The sequence below is a fragment of the Heterobasidion irregulare genome (genome assembly GCF_000320585.1).
Source record: "Heterobasidion irregulare TC 32-1 unplaced genomic scaffold scaffold_03, whole genome shotgun sequence".
NCBI classification, from domain to species: domain Eukaryota; kingdom Fungi; phylum Basidiomycota; class Agaricomycetes; order Russulales; family Bondarzewiaceae; genus Heterobasidion; species Heterobasidion irregulare.
The window spans coordinates 1,238,228-1,256,663 of NW_009258199.1; the positions used below are offsets into that span (position 1 = coordinate 1,238,228).

General features: G+C 51.9%; 13 protein-coding genes across 13 annotated transcripts; 8 read left to right on the forward strand and 5 right to left on the reverse strand.

The window, feature by feature from the left end:
* Positions 1-254: 254 nt before the first annotated feature.
* On the reverse strand, positions 255-665 carry HETIRDRAFT_170529 (uncharacterized protein; the record flags this gene model as incomplete). The annotated part of the gene is made up of 3 exons (XM_009545475.1): positions 255-337; positions 388-397; positions 444-665. 3 exons carry the CDS (start codon positions 663-665, stop codon positions 255-257), a joined length of 315 nt encoding a protein of 104 aa, XP_009543770.1.
* A 311-nt stretch (positions 666-976) lies between these two features.
* On the forward strand, positions 977-1,877 carry HETIRDRAFT_62739 (uncharacterized protein; the record flags this gene model as incomplete). The annotated part of the gene is made up of 4 exons (XM_009544977.1): positions 977-1,238; positions 1,289-1,606; positions 1,657-1,726; positions 1,779-1,877. Exons 1-4 carry the CDS (start codon positions 997-999, stop codon positions 1,875-1,877), a joined length of 729 nt encoding a protein of 242 aa, XP_009543272.1. The 5' UTR covers positions 977-996.
* Positions 1,878-1,926: 49 nt separating this feature from the next.
* Positions 1,927-2,350, reverse strand: HETIRDRAFT_47727 (uncharacterized protein; the record flags this gene model as incomplete). The annotated part of the gene is made up of 3 exons (XM_009544927.1): positions 1,927-1,985; positions 2,051-2,197; positions 2,263-2,350. The coding sequence occupies 3 exons, from the start codon at positions 2,348-2,350 to the stop codon at positions 1,927-1,929; spliced, it is 294 nt and encodes a 97-aa protein (XP_009543222.1).
* Positions 2,351-2,491: 141 nt separating this feature from the next.
* HETIRDRAFT_438993 (uncharacterized protein) lies at positions 2,492-3,562 on the forward strand. Its single transcript, XM_009545476.1, has 5 exons — positions 2,492-2,520; positions 2,590-2,662; positions 2,733-2,943; positions 3,000-3,204; positions 3,260-3,562. Exons 3-5 carry the CDS (start codon positions 2,740-2,742, stop codon positions 3,496-3,498), a joined length of 648 nt encoding a protein of 215 aa, XP_009543771.1. The 5' UTR covers positions 2,492-2,520; positions 2,590-2,662; positions 2,733-2,739; the 3' UTR covers positions 3,499-3,562.
* A 155-nt stretch (positions 3,563-3,717) lies between these two features.
* HETIRDRAFT_458003 (uncharacterized protein) lies at positions 3,718-5,524 on the forward strand (the record flags this gene model as incomplete). Its single annotated transcript, XM_009545477.1, has 6 exons — positions 3,718-4,010; positions 4,075-4,278; positions 4,329-4,622; positions 4,679-5,086; positions 5,148-5,286; positions 5,339-5,524. The coding sequence occupies 6 exons, from the start codon at positions 3,718-3,720 to the stop codon at positions 5,465-5,467; spliced, it is 1,467 nt and encodes a 488-aa protein (XP_009543772.1). The 3' UTR covers positions 5,468-5,524.
* Positions 5,525-5,608: 84 nt separating this feature from the next.
* On the reverse strand, positions 5,609-6,292 carry HETIRDRAFT_415774 (uncharacterized protein; the record flags this gene model as incomplete). The annotated part of the gene is made up of 3 exons (XM_009545478.1): positions 5,609-5,690; positions 5,748-6,060; positions 6,109-6,292. The coding sequence occupies 3 exons, from the start codon at positions 6,290-6,292 to the stop codon at positions 5,609-5,611; spliced, it is 579 nt and encodes a 192-aa protein (XP_009543773.1).
* A 319-nt stretch (positions 6,293-6,611) lies between these two features.
* Positions 6,612-8,476, forward strand: HETIRDRAFT_433031 (uncharacterized protein; the record flags this gene model as incomplete). The annotated part of the gene is made up of 1 exon (XM_009545479.1): positions 6,612-8,476. The coding sequence occupies one exon, from the start codon at positions 6,612-6,614 to the stop codon at positions 8,436-8,438; it is 1,827 nt and encodes a 608-aa protein (XP_009543774.1). The 3' UTR covers positions 8,439-8,476.
* Positions 8,466-10,640, reverse strand: HETIRDRAFT_155322 (aspartic peptidase; the record flags this gene model as incomplete). The annotated part of the gene is made up of 8 exons (XM_009545480.1): positions 8,466-9,310; positions 9,376-9,492; positions 9,547-9,669; positions 9,731-10,189; positions 10,246-10,301; positions 10,351-10,371; positions 10,422-10,529; positions 10,623-10,640. The coding sequence occupies 8 exons, from the start codon at positions 10,638-10,640 to the stop codon at positions 8,731-8,733; spliced, it is 1,482 nt and encodes a 493-aa protein (XP_009543775.1). The 3' UTR covers positions 8,466-8,730.
* A 996-nt stretch (positions 10,641-11,636) lies between these two features.
* On the forward strand, positions 11,637-13,771 carry HETIRDRAFT_381405 (uncharacterized protein; the record flags this gene model as incomplete). The annotated part of the gene is made up of 11 exons (XM_009545481.1): positions 11,637-11,807; positions 11,862-11,942; positions 11,999-12,049; positions 12,105-12,238; positions 12,300-12,344; positions 12,402-12,499; positions 12,556-12,769; positions 12,833-13,000; positions 13,053-13,125; positions 13,184-13,266; positions 13,316-13,771. The coding sequence occupies 11 exons, from the start codon at positions 11,637-11,639 to the stop codon at positions 13,671-13,673; spliced, it is 1,476 nt and encodes a 491-aa protein (XP_009543776.1). The 3' UTR covers positions 13,674-13,771.
* Positions 13,772-13,848: 77 nt separating this feature from the next.
* Positions 13,849-15,250, forward strand: HETIRDRAFT_381409 (uncharacterized protein). Its single transcript, XM_009545482.1, has 10 exons — positions 13,849-13,988; positions 14,056-14,174; positions 14,230-14,300; positions 14,355-14,458; positions 14,512-14,588; positions 14,643-14,673; positions 14,729-14,796; positions 14,847-14,897; positions 14,946-15,009; positions 15,068-15,250. The coding sequence occupies exons 1-10, from the start codon at positions 13,858-13,860 to the stop codon at positions 15,141-15,143; spliced, it is 792 nt and encodes a 263-aa protein (XP_009543777.1). The 5' UTR covers positions 13,849-13,857; the 3' UTR covers positions 15,144-15,250.
* A 274-nt stretch (positions 15,251-15,524) lies between these two features.
* On the forward strand, positions 15,525-16,064 carry HETIRDRAFT_415779 (uncharacterized protein; the record flags this gene model as incomplete). Its single annotated transcript, XM_009545483.1, has 4 exons — positions 15,525-15,562; positions 15,620-15,724; positions 15,778-15,928; positions 15,984-16,064. The coding sequence occupies 4 exons, from the start codon at positions 15,525-15,527 to the stop codon at positions 16,062-16,064; spliced, it is 375 nt and encodes a 124-aa protein (XP_009543778.1).
* A 603-nt stretch (positions 16,065-16,667) lies between these two features.
* HETIRDRAFT_314301 (uncharacterized protein) lies at positions 16,668-17,534 on the forward strand (the record flags this gene model as incomplete). Its single annotated transcript, XM_009545484.1, has 4 exons — positions 16,668-16,915; positions 16,969-17,050; positions 17,101-17,292; positions 17,355-17,534. 4 exons carry the CDS (start codon positions 16,668-16,670, stop codon positions 17,532-17,534), a joined length of 702 nt encoding a protein of 233 aa, XP_009543779.1.
* A 78-nt stretch (positions 17,535-17,612) lies between these two features.
* Positions 17,613-18,316, reverse strand: HETIRDRAFT_438998 (uncharacterized protein). The gene has a single exon (XM_009545485.1). It carries the CDS (start codon positions 18,282-18,284, stop codon positions 17,784-17,786), a length of 501 nt encoding a protein of 166 aa, XP_009543780.1. The 5' UTR covers positions 18,285-18,316; the 3' UTR covers positions 17,613-17,783.
* Between the last annotated feature and the right edge of the window lie 120 nt (positions 18,317-18,436).

Sequence of the window (18,436 nt, forward strand, 5' to 3'; positions counted from 1 at the left end):
CTCAGCGCCTTCCGATATCTCATCGACCATCATAGATCCTCGTGCGCCATATCATGATCTCCTCGTGGAGGGCTGTTAAGGCTTCCGCTAGCAAAGCGAACGATTCCTGTTGCAGGACGCCACTGGTTTTTGGGCCTGCCTGATCGCCGTATCCATCGGGCAATCGTCTCGATAACAAAGCACAACACAGGCACGCTGAAGCTTAGCGTCTCGAGACCGACATACCTGGCCAGTGATGTTCAGGATGGCTAGGATCAATGATGCAGATCGGTAACAATGTCATCGGTAGACCTGGGATTCTTCTTGTGTTTTATCCCAAGACAATCTCCTCGGCGACCTGCCCAAAACAATCAATGACTCGAATAGGCAACTAATAAGGCGCCTCACCTGGCACATCCTGTTTGTCAGGTTTCAGAAGTCGTGAGATACTGTATTATACGCACATAAAAGGAGAGCCTTCTGCGCCGCGGGAACTTTAAGCTCAAAGTTTGCTCCCGGCGGCGGGAGGGACTAGTACCCCGATAAGCTATCGAGTCTTTTAAGCCACGGGAACTGTATGAAGGCCCTTTCAACTGGGCTTCCGTGTCCGTGAAGTCAGTTCTTCGGCTTTGTCCTGAAAATAGATCCCCCAAGAATAGATCCTCCAGCAGTGCCACTTTTAGCATATCGGGGAACCTCGGGGAAAGTTGTACCAAGTATGAGTTAGCCGCCTCATGTCAACATAGAGGGAGACGTGTCCCCTTTAAGCTATTCAGGATCTGATGAGTGAATATTCGCGTTTACGCAACGTATCAGATCTCTGACTGACCTCCCAGATGAGCGTGAAGGTTCAACGTCCAACTATGAAAACGTTGTTGTGGGGCGGCGTCGGCACGTGACGGCGAAAGCAACGTAGTGGGAGCCTGGGTAGAAATTACGTATGCGATCGAAGGAATGACGCAAGGCAGCTTGTGGCGTCGGTGGTGAGATGTGTGATCATGTTCTTCAGCTTGATCCATGTTCATCAACGCTTTCCTACTGACAGCGTGCGCACTGCCGACCTTTGGGACAGCCTTCTCGGTCCCTTTGGTCGTACAGAGACCATGGGAGTCTGATCGCGTTGCAGACGACATCAAGGTCCCCGTGGTCTTGGGTGTCATGTCCCGTTGCCCCGACGCTCTGCTCTGTGAATCCGTCTTCGACCAAGTCCTCAAAAAGACTTCCAATAAGGTCGATTTCTCGCTGACATACATCGCCCAGTACGGTGATCATTGCTTGCCAGAGCTTTCTATATTGATGTGAACTTTAGTGCTAATTCTACAGAGCCAAACTTTGGTATAACATGTATGCATGGACCTGACGAGTGCGCAGGCAATATTCAGCAGCTTTGCGTCACAAAGTATCATCCCTTGCAGACATGGTGGGAGTTCGTCATGTGCCAGCACTACCAGACCCGCGAGAATATCGGCCGACCTGACGTTGCCCTCAAATGTGCGCGGGCAGCTCAGATTAATTGGGACACAAGTGGTCCGGGCCAGTGTGCAGGTCTAGATGCGAGTGGTAAAGCAGATGAAGGTATTCAGCTCTTAAAGGAGAGTATCGCTGCGACACAGGCTCTGGATATAAGGTATGTCACCTCAGATGTGGATGACATTATGGCGTTGACCTGCTTCACAGCAAAAGCTGCACCGTTGTCATCAACGGTGAACAGGTGTGCATTCACGACGGAACCTGGAAGAAATGCGAGGTATGTCGATGTCAAGATTCCAGCTATTCAACCTGATGAACCGCCTTTGTAGAACGGTCATACTCCTCGCGATTTCATTCGTCAGATTGACGAAGAATATGCAAGACTGAACAATTTCTCACTTCACCTAGAAGATGACGAGAGTCTCTAGGTCCTTCCATCACCTTACGATACATGACACGGCGGATCCATCTCCATTGTTAGCCCCCGAGGATGAGTTCATATATGATAACGACAAGATTTAGTCCTATCAGTGGTACTGCAATATGTTGGCTTTGTGATCAGCATGCTTCAAACCGTCTGATTTCGAGCGTGTGCACTTACTGCGCATGAGCGTTCGAACTGCACCAATGAGATTGATTATGCGCGCTTTCACGCCAACATCCTGCCCTCCACCGAAACCCCCTGTTTGGTCGTAAGGTTGCTGAAAGCCAGCATTCACATTCTGCGGTGGTGCCGAGGACCAGCCAACTAGAGATATGTCGTGCCAGTCGTCAGTATGTCTGCCAAAGGTCCTGAACCCTTGCGACACGTACTCCTTGCAAGAAATCGGTCCTCGCTCAGTACGGCCATGGCATTGATGAGAAGGAGGGCGATGTACAGTATACTGCCGAGGGTCAACATGTTGAGGTAGCCGCAAGGGCGCGTAAGGAGGACAGTCGCGTGTGTATTCGTGGTCTTCAGGAATGACAGAGCTCCTCCAAGACCGTTTGGGAAGGTGGGGATTGAGACTCCGATCCAAGCTCTTCTTCAAGCGGCCATCATGCAAGCTATAGGCCGCAGTCTACGGAATGGTATGTAGCGCACTGACTCAGACTCATTCGACGTTCACGCTCATCATTGTATCTAACACGTGTGGAAAGCTGGGCCGCTGACTCGTCCTTTGCATCCTATCGCCTCGAGTTCCCGTGGCGTCAACTTCGATGGCCGTCGGCAGTGCGTATGATGTCCTATTTTCCACCCGCTCTTTGCGCTGGAAGGGTTTAAATCTTTGTCTATTTTCTAGTGCTTCTATGAATCCGCTCGACTGGTTTCGAAGGCAGATTAATCCCACTGTGCGAGACAGAAAGTCCAATGCAGACATAGAGGTTGCGAAACGAAAGCAGGCAGAGGAGGGTACATTGAGCGTCTTCGACTCGAGTGCAGCAGCAACGGAAGATAAGAAGCCAGCTGCTGCGAAAGACACGTCGATGGTTGTGAAGACGCGTAGTGATCACGTACGTCGCCAGCTCGCCGCGTTGACTCAACTGTTCACTGACGTTGGGTGCTCCAGCACAAATACTCGACGGCGAACTTCAAAATCTCTCACAGAAAGCTTAATAAGATTGGCCGGCAGATCTCTGGCAAGCCAATTGACTCTGCCATCTTGCAGATGACGTTCAGCGAGAAGCGTGCCAGCAAACGCATTCGGAACATGCTCGTGGTCGCTAAGTCTCACGCAGCTATGAAGGGCATGGACGAGAAAAAGCTCATAGTTTGTGCGTATTCGCGTTTTTGGCACCCCACGTCGTCGTTTCTAATTGTACCTCCCAGCGGAGTCTTGGGTCACGAAAGGCCCCAGATCACACAAACGGCTTGAGCCTCGAGGACGTGGGAAGCATGGAATTCGAGTGCATCCTGATTCTCGTATGAGCGTGATTCTGAAGGAGGGTAAGACACGGGAGCAGCTATTGGCAGAGGATCGTGCGAGAAAGTTGAAGAGGATCGTGTCGGCTGGTCTTGTTAGAGAGGATGTACCCCTGCGAAACCCCGCGTCAATGTGGACTTGGTAGTCCACGCTTATTTCTACATCTCACTGTCCTCATTTACATGAGAACATTGACTTGAATTTTGGACGGGTTGCAAGTGGTCTCGCAGGTGGTCTTGGTCGCGTCAGTGGGCTGCGCAAGTCGCGTTCTATAAATAGCATCTGACACGTCTACGCTTATCCCAAGTATTACCGTTCCTTATAGCCCCTTCACCTCTGCGCATAGCAGCGCAGCTAAAACATCATGACCGTGCGCTGGCGTTGTCTACCTCTCGTTCTCCTTGGTCTCCTCCCCCAATCCTTCGTCTCTGCCGCCCACTCTTTCGAAAATGTCGCCATCGTACGCACCGTAGAGCTCGGGGGCTCCCTGGTCCACGTCACGACCACCTATGCGATCAAGGCACTCGAAAATGGGTCGCAGAAATACACCATTACGCTAGGGGAAGATGAATGGGACAAATCGAGCTGGTTGGAAGCGAAGATTAAGGGTCAGAACACGCCGTTGAATGTGGAGGCGCTTCAGCTTGGTCCGACAGAGTGCGTAGCATGTCAATTCATTGCTTACATTTTCCCATCTCTTACTGTCTTGTCTGGTGTGCAGTGGTGTGTACTCCTACACGGTTGAGCTGCCCAAGCCTTTGAATGTGAACGGGACAACAAATCTTGTCATTGAGACGGTGCAGACACACGCGACCTACCCTTGGCCGCAGCAGGCGTCTCAGAAAGACGACCAAGCTCTGAAGTACGAGACAGACCTATTCATCCTTAGCCCTTACAAGACTGCCACCCAGAGAGCTAAAGTCCGGTATGTGAGCGTGCCCATGGGTCTTACCATGTCTGACATGGTTTCCGCAGCGCTCCAGCACCCCGCATTATCTCATTCTCGACTCCCGAGGGTGTTGACCAATTCGCCACTGACAGTGTTGCAACGAAGTCTGGAGCAACGGTTACTTATGGACCGTTCACACATATCCCGGAATCCGCAAATCTCGAGTTCATCAAGTCACACCAGAAACGTTTGACTGTGCACTATTACTACGAGTACCCGGTCTTGGAAATCACCAAGCTCGAGCGTGCTGCTGAAATCAGCCATTGGGGAGCTAACCTGAATATCAACAACGACATTCAACTCCACAATGCGGGACCTGCGTTCGTGCTACAACCTCAGTATCTAGCTGAAATTATACTAATACATAGAAAATCAGGCTGAAGAACCAATTCTCTCGTCTCGAGCACCAGAGTCAATCATTCTTCGGAAAAATCTCTGCCCACATCCTTCCCTCACTGACGGTCCACCTTCCCCCTGGTATCCACTCTGCCTACTACTACGACCTCAACGGCAATGTCTCCACCTCGCGCCTCCGGCCCGCCCCTTCCGTTCCCAAGGCTTCGCAAGCCAATCAGTACAGCGTAATGGAGCTCCGTCCCAGATACCCCCTCATGGGTGGATGGAATTTTACCTTTACTCTAGGGTGGGATTCACCGCTTCGTGATTCCGCAGGCTATGATAGCCAGACGGGGAAGTATATTGTCGGAGTCCCTGTGCATACCTTCATACCTGGCGCCGTCGTCAATCAGGCCGAGGTCAAGATCATCTTCCCTGAAGGGGCGACGTGAGTTGTTTCGATCAGCGAACCCTTTGATCTGTTCTAAGTGTACAATGATGAACAATAGTGATATCGAGGTCTTCCCTCCCTTCGCTGCGTTGACACAAAATATCTCAACTCACGTCACGTACCTGGACACCGTCGGGCGGCCCGCGGTCACCTTCACATACGAAAACCTCACGGACAAGCACACGGGCATTATTTTCGTATGTTCCCTTCCCTATTCGTTATTTTCAATCACCAACGGCTCTCGTGCAGGCATCATACAAGGTACCGTTCTCGGCTCACTTAAAGAAGCCAAAGGCTGTAGCTACCGCATTCCTGGGACTGTTCGCCTTCGCGTTGGCCGCTCGTCGGGTCGACCTCCGTCTCACCAAGACGGTATAATATGTAACCGTATTTATTGTTCGAGACATGCGCGGAATGGAAGTTCATTCGAACTTGATACAATGATTGATATATGCAAGGTGTTCATCTTCTCTTCCTCCATCAAAGCCCTCTTGTTGTAGTTGAGTAGTGAGATCAGGGCTACGAAGCATGCTGCTCGTGTAGTCCCAGATGGCCAAAGCTATGCAGCGTCACGATCTTACAATCGTCGGGTGTGGGGGCCCTGTCCGACAGATTATTCAACGACGACTCACAAGCTCTGAGCAAAGCGGTGACATACGGCTGCAGGAACAGGTAAAGGTTCCAGATCCCTCTCTTATTCAGACAAGAATAATACAATCCCTGGTTGTTCCGCTGGCCGTGGTCGAACTGTAAGAGCGTCCCCTGCCATCTCCACACTGTGTCTGACAAGCCAGCACGTTTATTATCGAGAGTGATCTTATACGGCATCGGGTCTTCGTCCGAGGCGGTAGTGTTGAGCACGTTGACGGTCAAGATGGAGGAATCGTTTGTGTACAAGAAGAGCTGATTGCGATTGACGAAGAACATGGGTGGGTCAGGCGTATGAGTGACCGTCGCATTGCCAGAATGTCCTACCGAAACGATCAGCTACAGACTGCGTAGATGAAAAGGGCGCCCACCTCGAGGCGCAGACGTGGACAGGTAATAGGGATGTCCGTATGGGAGACCCATTGCCTCGATGGCAGCTGCGCCGGGGACGAGGGAGCCAATGGATGCCCGGGAATTGAATCCTTCCCAGGTCGGGATCGCGACAACGGCTGCCGCGAAAGTGAGAACCAAGAGCACAAGGATGTGAGTGATCATTCTGTGGGCAACGACGAACGACCCCTAGACGCGCTGCAGCGCCGGGCTATATAGCGTGATGGAGCGTTGATCACGGGGAAACTGCATCAGGCTCCCGAGCGACGTGGAACCTGGAGAGCATGGATGCTTCGACGAAATTCTTCGTTCGGACTTGTCTTGAGGGCGTTCGATGCACGTGGTCGTATACGAGGGCTGGGGGCAACGTCGTCCATTCGGCGGGGAGATGGGGAAACAGAGGAAATGCTTCGGATCTGCTGGTCCACTCGGCAACGGCCGAGGACTTCACTCTTGCCTTGACCTTGTCCCTGCGACTTGAATCATGCTCCATCTTCGGCGTGCAGCGTCGTCTCGCCCACACCTTGATTTATTTGACTCCCTTCTCCCGTCGTCGTCTACGCGCTTCAAATACATCCTCTCCAAACGTGGCATCGCCCACGTACCTGCGAGGTCAAAAAACACCGCATCCCCACGCGAACCTCCTCCGCGAACCGGCGCGTCTGCGACCAATGCCTCTAAACGTTCTCCTCGAGTCAGACCGGGTGCCCGATCGACCACGCCCGATGCGACCCATTACCTCCTGACCCCTTATGAGCTCTCTTCACGCATCCTCAAACTGCACGCTGCTCGTAAATTAGACGAGGCAGTCGAACTGCTGCAGAATTCGCCTCTGGATGCCCAAAACATAAAGACGTGGAATACGCTGCTCTCCGGGTGCATGAAAGATGCTCGCTACAAGCTGGCCTGGTCTCTGTTCGTGGATGTGAGCTCACCTCACCCCGCGCCCGTCTCTCGCCACTCACACCGAGACTCGTCCTCGACCACACAGTTAAAACGACGAGGGTTTGTGCCCAACGTGCGCACATACTGCACGATGTTCACAGGTTACGAACGGATCACAGATTGGACACAATACTCGAAGCAACTGGACAACATACATTCCCTCTACGAACAATACAAACGCCTTGCCGTACAGCTGAGTGTAGAGCAGAAGATGCACGAGGACCTCTACACTGACTATGTACCGGCATCTTATATCAGCATCCTCGGCAGGGCGGGCCATTTCCAGAAGGCCTTCGACGTCTTTCACGAACTGGAATCCGATAACTCAGTCCCCCTCATCCCGACTCAGTCTGTTTTCAATAGGTTAACTGGGATCATTTGCATGCGCGCTCTCGAGCACCACAAGGACTCCCAGGGTTCTATCCTTGAACGCGACATCTCTGACATGAAGTATGTTTGGCGGCGCCTGGCCAAGCGCGCGGAACCCAAGAACAACGAGATCATCCACAGCCGAGCTATCGACAACATCATCAGAGTGCTTTCCTTGGGCAAACCCTCCGACCACGAGCTCGCTCTCTCCATCGTACATGATTACCTCGGATACGGCGCTCCAGACGAACCCATGCTCAGCCCGAAGGTCTTCTTGAACAACCCGCACCCTCTGAGGGCCATCCTCGCTTTGTGCACTGCAACCGGGAGGCATGACCTGTGTCTCACCATCATCAGTCAAGTGACAAAAAACCCTCGACAGGCGTTCCTGGTCAGCGGCACCGTTATTGAAGAGGTTTTCAAGTCCCACATCGCGCTCGCGGAGACGGGGTCCACGATACAGGCGCCGATGGTCGTCGAATTGCTGCAATGGTGTGCAAAGCACGATCTCCAGGAGCTCGGGCGCTCCCGGGGTAAGGCGTACGAGGTCTGTTGGAAGTGCCACGACTGGGACTCGGCGAAAAGGGTATTCAGGGTGCTCACCGGCCACTCGCTCGACTTCCTCGCGGCGGACGCGCAGTCGTGGAAAGCGAGCAAATCCTCGGGGAAAGATGTCCAGATTCCGGCGCTCGAATGGGCCGGCTTGCTCCGCACTGCTTTGTCTACTCACGACAAGGAGAGCATACGGCAGTCCCTGCGGATGCTGGACCGATACGGTGGCGATATCGTTGCTTTCAGAGAACCCGGAGGAAGAGCAGCTGCATCACTGGTCGTCAAGGCTGTGGCTTCCGCATTACGAGGGGGCGACGTCCCCGATGAGCTTCGAGAGCGATGGGCAGAGATGGGCAGACGCGCAGCGCACCGTCTGAAGGAGATGGGCCCTGGCGAGTTGGATGATGCAGCTCTGGGGCCACAGACTCACCAAGACACTACATGACACACAACGCCCAATCTATGTGTTTTTGGAGGTTGCGCGAGATTCAAATTCGATGCTGAGACAACAATTCTGAGCGGCAAAAGTATCGGAGTCCAGGGTATAAGAGAACATAGGATTGAGTAAAACATACACCCACCGAGGCATGGAAAGCAAGCTATCGTAGGGTCCAAAAGAATGAGAAAAAATTAACAACGATGACCCCGTCCGGTAAAAAGTCCGACGATCCTTCCACAGCTCAAGATATGTAAGTAGTGTGCGATGATACTGATACTGAAGCGTCCCCATAAGCAATTCAGGCGACAGAATTCGGCCTGTCTATCTGCTTTCCCTTCCCGCCGTGGAATGCCGGTGATGGCGGTACAAATGTATCTTCCGTCAGTGCCATCGAGACTGGTTGATAGACGTGCAGTGAAGGGTCCTGCTCATAGGAGCTAGGACCGCCAATCATCGGCTCCATGGGCAACGGGGTGGTCCGCCCCTTGTTCTTCCTGCTCCTGATCCCTCCTCCCCGCCGCCTGCGGCACAAGAACACGACGCCGAGGACAACCAAGACGAGTAGGACCAGGGCATTGAGCGCCATGATAGCGAGCATAGCGGGGAAGTAGACGGAGACCTTCTTCAAGGTGTCCGTAATATCGTCCGAAAGAGAGACCGTCGTCGAAGCAGCGGCGGTCCCGCCCTGGGCATTGTACGTGATATTGGTGCGTGCAGTGCTACCGCGGGCCGACGCGAAATCAGCCGAGGCCTCGTTCGGGTCCACAAGAGAGAGCAGCTTGATGTAAGGGTTGCCCATCTTGCCGTTTGAATCGAAGTCGCCGAAGTCGTAAACGGAATAGACAGATCGGAGGACGTTGTCGCCGATGATCCAGTCACTGATGTGCATGCACGAGCGAGGATCGTAAGCGAGTACCAGTTGAATAGGTAGAGAGAATCGTACAAGTTGCCTGCTCCGATACTGGATATATCTTGGGGTACAAAAGAGCCGACACAGTATTTTGTGGTTGACAAACTGATAGGTGAAACATCAAGAGGGTGAATTGGATACACTTGGCCACTTGTAGACAACGCATCAGTACGGTTGCACAGTTCAAGCAAAGCAGCTAATTACTTGAACTGCAAAGCCATATCAATCTCGGCATCACATGGAAGGGTCCATTGGCCAAGACTTGAATCATACTTGGCTCCAGTGATACCGCCATAGATAGCCTCGCAGATCTCTGTGGGAGCGTAACTGAAAATTTTCGGGGCGGCAGCAATGAGGAGTGGGCAGATATGAGTAAAATAGAACATACGTGTATGATGTACCGCTGTCAACGAGGACAACAGCTCTGTTGGATGGTGCATTCGCGACGGTGGTCGTTACAGAGATAGTGTTGGTCCCCACGAATACTGCATCAAGAAGAACAGTCCAACGAGTGGGAGAATTTACCGGAAACGTGGGGATCGCCGTGGTTTTGTTGACGGCGGCGTATTCAGGTTCAACTTCTCCGATCAAGAAGGTACCTTCAATGTCGTCGGTGGGATCCGATGAGCGCTGGAGTGAGAACGCGATAAAGTTTGGCTCTGTAGGGTTGTCGTTGAAGAGGTTGTATAGAAGGCTGCGGCCGGATGATGCCCCGGTTCTATTGACAAGCGCGTCGACAGTAGAAAGAGATGTGAAGCCTAGTCCCAGGATGCCGCTCGTGCCGTATGAGAGGGCAGGGTTCACAGCGGAGGATACGTCCAAATAGGCCTGTTGTGGTACGTTTATACTACAACGTGGATGGTGGTCAGAGCGGAATCGACCAAAGACGCGATACAGCCGCACCCAGCGAATTTAGCCGCTGCATAAGAGACATGGCCGTATGCCCAACCAATGCCATACTGCCAACAAATCAGTGGCGAGATTGGTGCCGTTAGAAACTAGGCTCACAGTGAGATTATAAGTTGTTGACTGCGAGACATCTCAGCGATGAATGTGACATGGAAGAGATGACAACCTACTGTCTGGCTGGAGTTGGGAAGCGGGGAGCTGGAGCCTTTGATCCACAAGTCGGAAGAGCCTGTGTCGAGCTGGACACGGTAGTCTGATGCCAGAATTAGGTCTAAAGACTGATGGGAAGCAAAACAACGCACCATTGCCTCCCAGCGTGATCTAGCCGATGACGTGAACAAGGGTCAGAAGGATGGAGCGTGCGCGCTCACATTAGCGATATAGATCATGTCATTGACGGTACTAGAGTAAGACACTTTAACGAGAATTCAACGCGCATGCTTGGTATGAGAACGTACCTGAGATCTGAATCATTTGAATCACTGGAGCTGGTTGACGCGGCGAGGACATGGCTGTTTGCGAGGGCATTGGCAGGGTGGGAGATTGCGAGGCCGCCGCTGCCGCTTCTGCGTTGGATGGGAACTTGTCTCGTCTTCTTGATTGGGATTTTGACAGCGAGCGCGGCGGAGGTGCCCAAGATCACCGCCAGCGTCAGTGAGCGGAACTGCATGCCGAAAGAGAGAAGAGACAGTGCAGAAGTTGGAACTAAGGAAGGGAGGGGCGAAGGAGGGGGAGAGAAAGGAGAGAGAAGAAGGCGAGCCCGACGCAGGACGGAAGATGCCTCTGCCCGTCTCGAAAGGTCTGATGCTGCTCTTCAGTCCGCAGCGTTCGCGTTCCAGACTGCCGCACCCGTGGGAACAATCTCGTGCGCGATCGCTGAGCCCGTCGGCATCCTCCCCCAGCCGTCGAGCACACCGTGCGCAGACCGCAGGGCACAGCGACAGCGACCACCATCCCAAAGGTCAGCAGGAATGAGAAAAGAAGTCGTGTCGCCGTTCTCCGCTCGCTCGCGTATTTTCGGTCATGAATCTCCGCCACGAAGGGGTCCGCCTCACTCGAAGACAACATGAGGAACCCCCGTTCCAGTCTGTTGAGGCGTTGAGGCGCTTTCCCGGGCTGTCTGTCCTGGCATTCAATGTACGAGTACACTGGATTGCATTTAAGTACCGCCACCTCATAAAACGTCCGACGGTGTCTGTGACGGCGTTGACATAGGTTGACATGGAATTTCTGTTTCAGGAAGCGTGAGAATATTACCCCGGATTCCTGTCCGGGCCAGGATCGCTCATGGGACCCGGGGCTCCGCCCTGTATGTCTCGTATAAATACCCCAGGAACACGCCTTCTCATGTTCAGCGTCCTCTTTCCCAACAGTGACTACCAGCCATGCCTCCCCCCGCGTCTCGCAATGCCATTCTACGCCTGATGAACATATCTCAACACACTGCGTGTCCTTGTCACGGCTGTCGAGCCGCTGGTCATGCTCATCAGGCCATCAACCAGATGAGGAGATTGGCGACCCCAGTCAATGCGGTCGAGAAAGAATATGCGTTCGAGGTTTGTCTTCCGTACACCCGCTCCCTCGTTGCACCCTCACCGCAAGACACGTAGCTGGCTGCTTCTAATCTTCGATTTGGAGACGGTGTCACCAGGGAAGTCGGCATGGATCTCAAGAACATGAAAGCGACAAAGGTTAGACATCTAGCCGTGTTCTTTGAGTGACTCGCGTGCTTGAACAGGAAGGTTAGGTCGGAGTGTTCACCGACCCTAATGTTGCAAAATTGTTACCTATGAAAATGGTGCGTCGATGCATTACTGTAGATCTGCCCACAATGATTCGAATGCACATTCCAGGCTCTGGAGTCGCTTGAGTCGCAAACTGACTTGCCCTTTGAAGTCTACGACAGAGTTGTAGCAGAGCCCACGGAGGACAGCTGGCGAGACGCGATTGCATGGGCCAGGCAACATAACTTCAGTCATTTCTTGGCGTATGTTTCCGACACAGCATCCATCATTCATTATCATCCTGACTTGATTTCTCTTTGCTAGGGTGGGAGGAGGAAGCGTGATCGACACAGCCAAGGCAGCAAATCTGTAAGGTAGTCTCGCAGGGTTACCTTGAGATGATTCTGACCTGCACACCCCTCCTAGGTTCACTGTCTATGGGGAATCGGATCTTTTCGACTTCATCAACGCCCCTGTTGGGAAAGGCCAACCCATTGCGAGGCCTCTTCGCCCACTTATTGCCAGTATGCTTTGCCGACCCCAAAATGCTCCATCTACATCTATTAACACTGTCATTCAGTTCCAACGACTGCTGGTACCGGCTCCGAAACAACTGGGACTGCCATCGTCGATATCACTTCCAAATCTTTCAAGACCGGTATTGCAAGTCGTGCGATGAAGCCTGCACTAGGCATTGTGGACACTTACAACACTGAGACATGTCCAACGGCTGTACATATCAGTTCCGGACTGGATGTGTTATTCCACAGTTTGGAAAGCTATACTGCCATTCCGTAAGTTTCTTCTCTGGTTCTCATTTGATTTCTTCGGGACTAATGTTCGTCTGTGTGCTCCAGGTACACTGAGCGCACACCACGTCCGTCGAACCCGATTCTCCGGCCGGCGTACCAGGGAAGCAATCCTGTAGCGGACATATTCTCTTTCTGGGCACTGCAGCAGACAGTTCAGCATCTACCTCGAGTTGCGAAGAACAGGGATGATACTGAGTCGAGGAGACAGCTGCTGTACGTTTTCGTCATAGTAGTTTGCCGATTGCACATTCATACTTCTTTCTAGGCTCGCAGCGTCCTTTGCGGGCATCGGCTTCGGTAATGCAGGCGTCCATCTGTGTCATGGAATGAGTTACCCTGTGCGTTTACGCGATCCACCCAGTTTCTTGACAATATCTAAGTTTGATATCTTGCCAGATATCTGGATTGAACAAGAAAGGTCCCAAGTACAAGCACGCTGGTTACAATGTTGACCACCCAATCATTCCTCACGGTGTCAGGTAACGAATAAAATGTTTTTAGATTGTCGTTTACTGAATCTCCCCATAGCGTTGCAATCACCGGCCCAGCAGTCTTCCAATTCACGGCTCCCTCTTCGCCTGATCGTCATCGTCAAGCTCTCGCCGTTTTCAAGAACACCACGCCCATGGACTCTTCAATCACGGCCATTCCAGACAGCGAGATCGGTGCTCACCTGTACGAGGCCATCGCTGCCTTCCTCGATGGTCTCGGTGTGCCACGCGGTCTAAAAGCCTTGGGGTACACCAGAGCAGATGTGCCGCAGTTGGTGGAGGGCACACTTCCGCAGAGGCGAGTACTGGATCTGGCACCTGGGATCGGGGATATCGTAGGCGAGGACGGAAGGGAGCATCTGACCAAGATGTTGGAGAGTTCATTGGAATATTAGGATTGGACCCCATGGCAATGGTTTTTTTTGCATGACCAGATCTGTATACAGTATTGTACACGTACTACGGAAGGAATCTATACAACGGGTTTCTGGGTTTTTTCATTCTGATGCCCTTACTTGCAAATCCTGTCTGCGGACGCGAGATAGATGTGTCAATTTCAAATGCGGCCTGGAACTGACCATGCTGTCATCCACTCCTCGAAGCCGCTTTCGACCGTGTATCGATCTTCATGACGGTCAAGTCAAGCAGATTGTTGGAGGCACGCTCTCGGAGAGCGATCCTACGACGCTCAAAACGAATTTTGTTGCTACGTGCGTCAACACTTCCAGAATAATGCCTGCAACTGATCGAGTCATGTCGCTTGAACCTTCTTCACAGCGACTCTCCTGGAGATTTCGCGAGGCTGTATCGCGACCACGGCCTCGAAGGCGGACATCTCATAAAACTTGGGCCCAGAAACGACGATGCAGCTCAGGAGGCGCTAAGGGCGTGGCCAGGTTCGTTCTTGAGGCTTTCGCGCTACAACTTCAAACAAACTATGACAAACGTTAGGTGGGCTGCAAGTCGGCGGAGGGATAGACGACAAGAACGCTTTGAAGTGGATTGACCTCGGAGCTAGCAAGGTAATCCCCTCTATGAACTGCCGATGCTCACAGACAAACTGAAGCGGTCAGTAGGTCATAGTGACTTCCTACCTCTTTCGGGACTTGTGCTTCTCCCTTGAACGATTGCAGTTGTTATGTTCTATCGTCGGGAAAGATAGACTAGTCGTCGATGTCAGGTGAGCGAGGGAAATCAATGCGCGACAACTGCTGACCAAAATGGTACATCTAGTTGTCGCCGACGGGGCGATAAATGGTTCGTAGCTATGAATAAATGGCAAGATGTTACGAGCATGGAGGTTTGTAAAGGTACTCGTATCTTCATACATAGGAACCGCACACATTGATGTACCGTCCACGCAGAAACCCTAGACCTACTGGCAGAGTTTTGCAGGTCAGAAACATCTTCATTTGTCCGTAACATGGCTAGATTGATTTCCTCGATGCAGTGAGTTCCTCATCCATGCCGCTGACGTTGAGGGCCTTTGCCAAGGTATCGACGAAGCCCTCGTGACTAGTAAGCCCACTTTGATTGTAAGTCTACGATCCTTTCCAATACACATGCAGAGCTAGGCGAATGGGTGAATATACCCACAACATACGCCGGCGGAGCAAAAGGTACGTGATCCGCCGCCCACTTCGACGAACCCTAAACGTAGGACCAAGATATTTCTGATTTGGACCTCGTTCAACGACTGTCTGGCGGCAAAGTCGACCTGACATACGGGAGGTGCGGTTCTTCTCTGGCTGGCTGTATTGACAAATGCTGAAGTATCATTCCTCGTCAGTGCACTGGACATCTTTGGAGGAAAGTTGGTGAATTTCGAGGAACTTGTTCAAAGAAACAAAGCTGGGGGTACATAATACGAAATGCAGAGGCATGTAGCCTCGATGCGGGTGTATCTATAGCTCATTGTCATTACTGTATACCGTAGTCAGTTTCCAAGATTTATTGAATGTGTGCTATGGTTTGGGACAAGAGGGATTGCTATCACTAGCGCGGGAAAATGTGACATAATAACTATCCAGTTGCTTCCCACACACTTTTGGGATATACTAACGCCACCCGCGCCCATCGTCGACGACATTCCCCTCAAGGTGAGTAATGCTGCCATTATTTTGAACCATCCCACCATGTATCCAGATCGTGCTCACGCTGTGGGCTTGGGGCGCGAATCTGGGCGGGGTCTGCACGTAACCCAAACCCATGACTGACTTCGGATATCTCATTTAGAAATCATCAACATGCCCGGCAAAGTCAAGGCGTACGAACTCCAGTCGAAGTACGGACAGAACGGTCTCCAGATGCAGGATCTGCGCTGATCATACGCTGCCGATAGGTCCAAGAATGACTTGACAAAACAGCTCTCGGAGCTGAAGACCGAGCTCCTCACTCTGCGTGTGCAGAAGATCGCTGGCGGCTCCGCGTCGAAGTTGACTAAGATGTGCGTAGCTTTTTTATGGAATCTTTGCAGCTCTATTGACCTTGGTACTCTAGCAACACCGTTCGCAAGTCGATCGCTCGTGTCCTGACAGTCACGAACCACAAACAGCGTCAGAACCTCCGTGACTTCTACAAGAACAAAAAGTACCTTCCCCTCGACCTCCGACCGAAGCGCACTCGTGCCATCAGGCGGCGGTTGACTCCTGTATGCGATGTCTGTTCTGTGCCTTGTACATTTCCTCATTCCTAAATTTGAACAGCACGAGAAGTCCCTCAAGACGCTCAAGCAGCGCAAGAAGGACATCCACTTCCCTCAGAGGAAGTTCGCCGTCAAGGCATGAGCCAGTCGTGACGGTTCAGAGGGAGTGGGACGAGTCTGCCTGGAGTGTTTTTTTTTCGCTGTGCTTTTCTGTATGACTTAGGCTTTGGTCAACTCAACATGCCGCGCTATGCCATGCCTTCGAAGCTTGTGTGCTCATCAAGATGTGGATTTTCGACGCTAGACATCATTATTCCTGGTGGTGACTGTATTTGTGAATTCGCACTCACTAAGAATACCGTGCTTCACATGCGCATCGTCATCGCTTCCGGCATTCGCGAACTCCTGTCTACTCTCCTGTCTATTCCTGTATGCGGTCAAGGCCCCTAGATACAAAGTACTACTCATTTAGTAGAATGAACTCTGTTCATTTCCAGCGTTTGCCTGCAGCGTACCACCACCAGACAGCTCCATGCTAATGTCCGTGATGCTTGTATCAACACTGAAATCTCGGCTTCGTTTGTCATCAGAATTATGCCCTGTCGGGTTGTCCTCTCTCGCGGCCTTATCGACTGAACTGACTCATACGACAAGATATCTGAGTCGTCTCAGGCCTTCAAAGAGGGGCCTTTTTGGAACCCACCATGCCCTTCCAAATTGCAGCAAACTGCACCGATATTATAACATGGCGCCATCCCTTCCCGGACACGAGCTCGCACAGAGGCCGACCACGAGGGAGGATTGGACCCGCTCTGACTTGTATCATAATTCTTTCTTGATCTCCTGGGACGAGGCCTTGGAATTTGCTCTAAAGAACAGTGACGAGAAGGGCTTGCCGCAGATCGCCGTCAGTGCTGCACAAGGGAAGTTTCTCTATCTGCTCGCCAAATCTCTCGGGGCCAATCGCATCCTGGAAGTCGGAACTCTCGGGGGGTAAGCTTTGCGCCGCGTTTCAAACCCTTTACGAGATCTCTAATCTGGAACAGGTACTCGACAATATGGCTTGCTCGGGCACTTCCTGCCGATGGCAACATCATCACCTGCGAGTTAGACAAGAAACATGCAGACGTCCGTCGCTTCTGGTTTTCCATTTATATGCGAATTGACTGGTGCCATAGACCGCACAGGAAAACCTCACCCACGCGGGGCTAGAATCAAAAGTTAATGTACTCGTAGGCCCTGCAGCAGAGTCACTCCGGAATCTCCATCCGGACCAGCCTTTCGACTGTGTGTTCATCGATGCAGACAAGCCGGGAAACAAGACCTATTATATCGAGGCCAAGCGGTTGGTCAGGAAGGGAGGCGTCATCGTAAGCTGTTTTGCCTCTTATGCCGAGGCCTAAACGTCGATCTTATCTTCAATTTTTTACAGATTGTGGACAATGTCGTTCGCAATGGGCTTGTAAGCGATCCGTCGCATACAGACGCTTCCTGCGAGGGAGTTAGAGAACTTCTCACGTACATGAAGGATGACAAGGAGGTAGAAGCAACAACTATGGCTACGGTGGGTGAGAAAGGCTATGATGGCTTCTTATACGCTATCAAATTGTAGATTCGCTCGATTTGACCCATGCACATGTATATCTATCTGTTTGATAAACGAACATTTTGGAACCTTCACAAGGACTATAGAGAAGCGCCCGACAGGCAAAATGAAAACTAGGATTTTCTCCAATGAGATTACAAATAGAATTCCGAGGCATTGCGCGAAGAGCGAATGTGGTACATGATGCATGATGATGTATGATATCACCCATCCGCGGTATCGTGCATGCAATAGAACAGAAAGTAAAGTAGCGGATCAATACGAGAACAGCGTGATATTGGTACGTTGAGCGATGCTCAGGTACCAATCGTCAAGGGGCGGGAGGTCCTCGTCGTCCTCGTAGAACTTACGTTCGACCCGTGGCTCAGGATCGGGAGGTTGGGGAGGTTTCAAACGCACAACTTCTTCGCCTGAGTCATAGCTCTCCAATATGCCACCAGTCTGTGCGAACTCATCCGATACCGGAAGAAGAGCGTGATAGTCTGGATACCCCGTCTGATCAAGGTCACGATCGTGCTCGTGAAATGAAAGGTTAAGAGCACAGTTAGAGAGTCGAACATCGATAGTGTTCTGCTCGGCATAGAGTGAGCAACTGTCTCCGAAATCGTGCAACACATCCTCTCCTGCACAAGCGAGCGTGAGCGGTGTTATAGGAATGGGTGTCTCTGCCCTTGAGATGGACTCTCTGTCCTCTTCAAGCTCTGGTTCTTCAAAAATAATATCAAGTGAAGACTTGGCGGGTGTCTCGTTGGTCATGACCCCTTCCACAGTCCCTTGACTCGAGTCAGGCAACAGGCCAGGACCATAGTGCCACGGTGGTACAGTCAACCAGTTGCCACCCTCAGAATCCTGCTGTAGAGTTGTGTTGGCCCATGCGATCCAAGGATTCGCAGGAGGTTCGTCGATGA

Excerpts from the sequence above, each read along its gene's own strand:
- HETIRDRAFT_438993 (XM_009545476.1), top strand. The coding sequence starts at position 2,740 with ATGAATCCGCTCGACTGGTTTCGAAGGCAGATTAATCCCACTGTGCGA. Across the intron at positions 2,944-2,999 it reads TGAAGACGCGTAGTGATCAC|CACAAATACTCGACGGCGAA; the intron begins GTACGTCGCCAG and ends TGGGTGCTCCAG. Across the intron at positions 3,205-3,259 it reads CGAGAAAAAGCTCATAGTTT|CGGAGTCTTGGGTCACGAAA; the intron begins GTGCGTATTCGC and ends TGTACCTCCCAG.
- HETIRDRAFT_381409 (XM_009545482.1), top strand. The coding sequence starts at position 13,858 with ATGCTGTCATCCACTCCTCGAAGCCGCTTTCGACCGTGTATCGATCTT. Across the intron at positions 14,589-14,642 it reads GAGCATGGAGGTTTGTAAAG|AAACCCTAGACCTACTGGCA; the intron begins GTACTCGTATCT and ends CCGTCCACGCAG. Across the intron at positions 15,010-15,067 it reads GTCGACCTGACATACGGGAG|TGCACTGGACATCTTTGGAG; the intron begins GTGCGGTTCTTC and ends ATTCCTCGTCAG.
- HETIRDRAFT_438998 (XM_009545485.1), bottom strand. The coding sequence starts at position 18,284 with ATGACCAACGAGACACCCGCCAAGTCTTCACTTGATATTATTTTTGAA.